The sequence below is a fragment of the Lathyrus oleraceus genome, chromosome 7, assembly GCF_024323335.1.
Source record: "Lathyrus oleraceus cultivar Zhongwan6 chromosome 7, CAAS_Psat_ZW6_1.0, whole genome shotgun sequence".
Lineage (NCBI taxonomy): Eukaryota > Viridiplantae > Streptophyta > Magnoliopsida > Fabales > Fabaceae > Lathyrus > Lathyrus oleraceus.
In genome coordinates, this window is record NC_066585.1 from 8,893,157 (window position 1) to 8,900,856 (window position 7,700).

At 29.5% G+C, this 7,700-nt stretch overlaps 1 protein-coding gene across 1 annotated transcript in view; it reads left to right on the forward strand.

Moving 5' to 3' along the window:
- The window catches only part of LOC127103804 (argininosuccinate lyase, chloroplastic), a 63,538-nt gene extending 56,104 nt beyond the window's left edge, over positions 1-7,434 (forward strand). Inside the window, exon 3 of the mRNA XM_051041046.1 lies at positions 7,222-7,434. Coding sequence (XP_050897003.1) covers positions 7,222-7,419 — 198 coding nt within the window. The 3' untranslated portion in view covers positions 7,420-7,434. The remainder of the gene's footprint in view (positions 1-7,221) is intronic.
- The last annotated feature ends 266 nt before the right edge of the window (positions 7,435-7,700 follow it).

Sequence of the window (7,700 nt, forward strand, 5' to 3'; positions counted from 1 at the left end):
CCAATGCTAGAAACATGTGATATGTCCATTCCAAGATATGGATTACTTTTGACTTGCACGAACCCAGGACAATGAATATTGTAACATCCTGATCCACCTGCCTGCATGTTTGTATCCAATTGAGCAAAACAATATTAAAATTATTTTTGTCTAATAAATTTAATAGTCATTTTATTAAGAATATTTAAGAATTATTAGGAACATTAAGTTTATAATAATACCATCCAACGTGATGTTAGGTAAATTTCTCTATCTCCATATAAGTTTGGCATAACCTTGTATATGAAAAAAATTGATACAAATAATTCATTAAAAAAAGTTTTATTGAAACATGAAAAATAAACCAAAAATACATGTATGAAATCTTAAAAATAACCTACCCTGATGCCATCAAATATGCTATTTAAATTAGATGGTTGACCACTCTCAACCAAAATTCCAGATAAACTATATTGTTTTCCTTTAAGCTGTAAATTATATGCACCAACGTATGCATATCCTCCATGAAATGTCGTAGTTTGATTTGTATCGAGGGTGATCGACTAGAAAATAAGAATACATATATTTCGATTAATAATTAGAAAATTCTTAAATACTAAAAATATTGGTGTAGACCCCGTTGCATCAACTTATTTTTCAAAATTTTAATTTAAATTACACAATATATTTGTAGTTGTGAGAAATTATTTTTAATTTATATTGATACTTAATCCTCAATAAATATATTATGATAGCTTAAATTTATTATATAATTTATAACCTTACACTGCATGATATGATTAGGAGAGTCCACTTACATGATACTCATGTGAATTTGATTGAAAACCTTTAATTTGATGTTTTTTTGTTTTCTTGTGAAAGGGAACTTTTTCTATTGGGCATTCTTCAATGATTTTACCATCAAGATCATAAGATGGTCTTTTTTGCACAATGTTTCTTGTAAAGGTTGGATAAAGCTATTTGGCAATGAAATGGAAATAAAACTAGGATTTATATTTCAAATTATGAATGATAAAATGCATAATAAATCAAGTAATCTTATTAAACCTATAAGGATTTAAACTTTTTATACCTGGATTTTATGATTTTTTAATAAAGGATGCTTTATAGAAGGTTGCTTCTGGATATTAATACAACCAAAATCAATGTCCACACGATGCTGGATATGTTAACAAAAATTACAATCATGTAAAACAGATGTAAAACAAATTATAACAAAGGAAAATAAATAATAAACAATACCAACGATATCAAATATAGTAAAATAACTTGTCTCATTTGATAGAGTTTCAGTTCTTGCATCAAACATTGCTACATGTTATGCAAAAGCTAAGAACTACCACCAAAAGTAACGTCAGGATTTTATAGAATTTACTTTTAATTGATTTTTATGTAATACTTGTTCAATTATTTATACGTATTTATACTAATACTAACTTAAGCTTCCTATATAAAATTGAACACATAATTTCGAGTTTAAAAATAAAAATAAAAATGATATTAAATTTAAATAAATGATTAAAAAAATTCAATTAATCTATTCAATATATTGTTATAACCATTAATAGTTTATAACTTGGTGATTTTAAATAATAAACTTGTTAATAGTAAAATAAGATATTAATTATTTATGATCTTTAAGGCGCTTGGGATTTGACAATCAAGTGATTTTAATAATATTTATGTTGTGCTATTAAATTTAAAATAATTTATATAATATAAATAAAATTATAACTTTTTGAAATATGACTTTTTAGATTAATTGAATAACTAATGTATTTGATCAATATATAGATTAAATATATCAATTATTTAATAAATATAAAATTTGATGTTTGATTAAAAAAGAAATGAAGGAAGTACACCAACTTTATATATTTTTTTGTTGACTCAATATTTGTTTCATTGTGAATTTAGAAACTAAAAATAATAATAATAATAATAATAATAATAATAGTGATAATTATTATTATTATTATTAAGATTATAATTATTATGAATAAGATTACCTGAATAATAATAATAATAATACTTAAATGTAATTGAATAAATTAAATAAGTATCTTGAATCATGTAATCCATAATCTAAAGAAATTATTAATAATCATTAATATTTTAAAATTCGTAAACAAATTTGAATTTAAACTTTACAAGATCAATCATTCTAAAGAAATTCAATCATGCTATATCCGAAGCGGCCTCATTTTTTAGAAAAGAAAAACGGTATATATATATATATATATATATATATATATATATATATATATATATATATATATATATAATATATATATATATATATATATATATATATATATATATATATATATATATATATGAATTAAATCTTAGAGAAAAATGTTTTGATCAAATATTACGAATCTTATTCATTGAAGTTTTTTTAATCAAATGTTGATAAAAGTGAAACAGTTTCATTTATTTTTTTTAGATTCACCATCTTAATTCTTATTGAATTTATTCATAATTTTTGAAAAATGATTAATATTTAACATATAAATAAAATTATAACTTTTGAAAAATGATTAAAATAATAAATGTACTTCATCATTTCTTTGTTATAACCAAATTTCGACTTTTAGAATCATTGAATAACTATTGTATCTGATTCATATTTATTTCATATATATAGTTTTATATTCAACATCTTAAGTCTAAAGATTTTTTTTTTACAATCATGTGATATAAATAATTTTTATGTTGTACCTTTTAAATTTTAAAATTATTTATATATTATAAATGAAATCTTAACTTTTTAAAAATTCATAAAATAATAAATGTATTATATCTATTTTTTATTATAATCAAGTTTTGACTTTTTATATTTATATAACAACCAATGTCTTATTAAATATCTTATTAAATATCTTATTAAATATACTCTTTATTATACAATATATTTAAAAATATTACATTAATACTTAAATCTTTGCCCTATAAGGATTTTTTTTTAAATAACCAACTTTTTCAAAAAAAATACCAAAATAACCATGTTTTCAAAAAAATACCAAAATAACCAACTTTGGGAGAGGATGCGTCGTGTGGATTGGCGCGTCCACACACCTTTAAGCGAAGCGCAATCACACACTCGCATTGATGGACTGAACAGAGTCGCCACCGAACTTTATTTATTTCTAAAAAGGAAAGGGGAAATATCGATAAAACCCAAGAAAAAAACGACAATGATTATTGGTCGTCGCAACCAAATCAGGGTTCGGGAGTCGGTTACGCAAGGGGAAGGTATTAGCACCCCTCACGTCCGTTGTATTCAACGGGAACCGTTTAGTTAGTTTCGTTTTGAATGTTAGCTTATGTTAGTCTTCTCAAGTTATTATGAGGGAGAGAAAGAATAGAAGAGGGAAGAAATGTTTTTAGATTTTTCGACGAAGGACTAAACCTAAGTTTTTTATTAGTGGGTCTGACAAGATTTATAAATTCTGCTCCTACGTATCTCAAAAGAGAAATCAAGGCTTACGTAGTTCTGGGTAGAAAAATGTTTGTTTGTTGGTCGATTTTAGCGAAAGCTATACTGTATTAATCGACGAAAACATTGTTTTACCTAAAACAGATGAGGAGTGGACGCGTACCACACATCGAACGGATTTATAAATCTACGTTCGGAAAAGCGTCACCTATCTCGACTCAACAATCGTGGACGAAACATTGTTTTGCATCACCTTAAGACAATATGTCTTTCGTTTATGAAAAAGGTTTTTGATTAATCACATGGCGGCGAGAAAGAGTTTGATCGGTTGGATGTATTTTTAGTGATGACGAGAACTTGGATGAGCGAGATATCCATCTCGAATCCTAGTCTCAGGAGTGCACGGTATACACCATGTTCCACTTCCATCTTTATTGAAAAAAATGTTTAATAAAGATTAAGTATTTTTAGGTTTGATTGAGAAAGGGTTTGAAGAAACCGCATTGACAATTTTAGACGATAGCGAGAGTTAAGATAGGCAAGGCATCCACCTTGAATCTTAATCTCAGGAGTGCACGGTATACACCATGTTCCATTTCCATCTTTATTGAAAAAGTGTTAAGGTAGGAATGAAGTATATTTTTTGAATTTTGAAAGACGAATATTTGATGAGAACGAGACATGAGCCTCGGGATCAATCACTCGGGGTTCCACTGGAATGCTAGATTCCAATGGTCCTTTTTCATTCGAATTATTTAAGAAAATTATTTAATGGACAACGAACACTTGATAAGAATCAAATGTTCAAAGGGTTACGCCAGAATGCTTGATCCCAACGGCCCTTATTTTATAAAAGTTAATTATCAAGCGTTTTAAGAATGAAAGAGAGGAATGAACGGTTAATCCAAAACAAGGGGCTCAGGACTGATTATTCGAGGGTTCCCACCGGAATGCAAGATTCAGATGGTCCTCTTCTTTCAGGTTTTTAAAAAAGGGAATTTAATCGGGTTGTAAAGATAGTTTAAAAATAAAATAAAATTATAGGGATAAAATTAATTTTACAATTTTATATATATATATATATATATATATATATATATATATATGTATGTATCGAATTTATATATATATATATATATATATATATATATATATATATATATATATATATATATATATATATATATATATATATATATATATATATATATATATATATATATATATATATATATATATATATATATATATATATGAACGAATTCCCACCAGAATGCTAGATTCTAATGGGAGGAAATGAAATTAAATGTCGAAACTATGGAAAGTTAGTGAAATTTAAATTGAAAAATTTAGTGAATTTGAAAGTGATTATTTATATGTGTAAAGGTATGAACATGGATACCAATAACCTAATTAAATTAACTAACACGCAAAAATCGACTAACCGAATAAAACCCAATATCGGAAAGTCAACCATTAATTAAATCTAAAAGGTAAACATTTAAAAATCTAAACAACTAAATAACGATTAAATTAAATTGATAAAAATATAAAAGTAAAATAAATAGCAAGAAATTATAAAAATTAAATGAAATAGTAAGCATAAAAATAAAAATATGGAGATATGCTACTCCCAAGTATCAAACCCATCCCACTAAAGAAAGTGAAACTGCTCTCTCTCCACTAGGACACTTATGGTCATCGGTTATCTTAATGATAACTTGAATATATGAACAGGGATAGCTAAAGGTAGTTTAGAATACAAATGAATTAAAATGAGATGGGCTACTGTTAATGGACCACTAATTAAAATTATGGAGGAATATAAAACGTAACCCTAGCCGCCTGGCTGTTGGGTTGAGATAACCATACATTAGTACCATTAACTCCAGCAGACAATAGTTAATGGAAAATTGCAAAAAAAAATTAAACGGTCATTTAATTTTTTAAAGAGATTTTAAATGCTCTTAAAATAAATAAAAAGAAAATGAACTGGGAACATGAAACAAATCCAAAGGATCCGTTCGTCTTCCTCACGAAGACAAACCTCTTCCTCTCTCAATCTCTCCTAAAGCTAACACCTTTCCAACTCTTAATCTCTCGTCGTCTCTCAATCGCTCATCTCCTCAAACTTTTGCACCTACCTCACAATACCCTACTCTCACCCTAAAATGCACAAGTCCATGGCTCTCAAAGAAAATCAAATAATAATGCTCACCTTCGGCGGTGGTTTCCAAGAACTCCCACGACAGCTTTTCGGTGGAGAATGTTGGTTTTTCGCTACAGCTCCCTCTCCTCTTCTGGATTTTTCGCCATCTCCAAGATTAGGTTTTTTCGTTTGGAAAAGTTTAGGGTTTCTTTCGCCTCCAAGATTTAGGGTTTTCGTCGTGGTTTTTGCCTCTTCCTACAGTATTCGCTTTGCTCCTTTTTATACTCAACAACTTAGGGTTCTGAGCTAGCTTATGGAGATCCAAAAGGGCATCTCCTGGAAGTACTTTAAGGCGCTCAGATTTTGGTCTGCCTTATTTGACGTTAATTCAGAAACGGTAATACAAACCTACACTTTCTTCTTCTAACTTTGTCTCAATTCCGTTTTGGGCTGTTTGTTAACTTTTACCGTCTTACCGAGTTGATGTATTTTTTACTGCAGTGAATTTCCACTACACATTTGAAAAAAAATGGAAGGTGTGTTGCTGAACTAATGGAATGGGATCGTGTTTGATTTGTTGTTGTTGATACTTGCAGCTTAACGTTTCAGATGAAGATATTAATCCATACTTTCCAAAATGCTGAAAGGCAACATAATATTACCATTGATGGAGTAGGAATCTCTTATCTTTACGTTGTAACAAAAATTGTTTCAAGTGAATTTCTTCATTGGTAGCAACGACCACTCCATTGGGACAAAAGCTTGTAAAGTTAATTGCGTAGGTTAGAGTCAAATCCTAACATCATTGTTGACTTGTTGTAAAAAGGTTCATACTTTCTGGTTCATTTATTCATTTGTGGAGTAAGCAGTTTGGATTTGGGGAATAGTTCTTTAGCTCATTTGTTTTTATCGATCCTTTTTGCTATTGCAGATTGAACGTGATGCTGGTCGTTTGATTGATTGTAGAGCTAGGATGAAATTCAGTCCTTTAGGGGCTTGTGCACTGGCCGGTACAGGGCTCCCCATTGACCGGTTCATGACATCAGATGCATTGGGATTTACAGCTCCGATGAGGAATAGGTATCTTACTTTTTACTTGCTTGAAATCAATCCATTTAGTTGTACTTGACATATGATTAATGTTAACTATGTGAATGTTCAAATGCAACCTTTTTACCTAAATAACTGACTATATTGTTATATTGAATAGTATTGATGCAGTTTCTGACCGATATTTTCTACTGGAGTTTCTTTCTGCTAATGCCATCACAGCAGTGCATCTTTCTCAATTGGGTGAAGAATGGGTATTGTGGGCTTCAGAAGAATTTGGATTTATCACTCCAAGCGACCCTGTTTCAACAGGAAGCAGCATAATGCCTCAGAAAAAGAATCGGAACCCAATGGAACTTGTTCGTGGTAAGTCTGGTAGAGTCATAGGGGGTTTGGTCACTCTTCTAACAGCGTGCAAAGGACTTCCACATGCTTACAATCGCGATTTGCAGGTAGTTAGATAATCAAAGTATATTTTATGGCTGTGCATGTTTTATGTTATGTTATTGCATTCGTTTGTTTTGTCTAAGCACTGTTTATTTGAGATTCATTAAAGAAAGTTGCTTTCTGTTGTAAGTAGGAAGACGAAGAACCAGTGTTTGACAGTGTTAGAGCTATTTTGGGAATGCTTGAAGTCTCAGCAGAATTTGCAATGAACATTACTTTCAATCGGGAAAGAATACAAAAGTCTTTACCTGCTGGTTTTCCTGGTGCAACAACACTTGCTGACTATCTTGTTAAGAAGGTAAGCCACATTAATTTAGCCTTCTCTCAATAAGCATCCCATCTCGAACTTCGTCCCATAGAGTAACTTTTGGTGCTTGAGCGTTGTTGTTGACTGCCTGTGATATTGTTGGATTGAATTTGGAAGAATTCTGCTAGTAGCTTTTATGCAGATACACACCTGTTATGGATGTATAGGCTGCAATATGATGGTTATGACATGAATTTGATCTTAATCAAAATGCACACTTGATATGAAGTGAGGCTGCTAGGTGAATGTTAACTGATTTGACCATGCTGTTAATGCCTGCCTGTAGGTTACTTGGATCACCAATT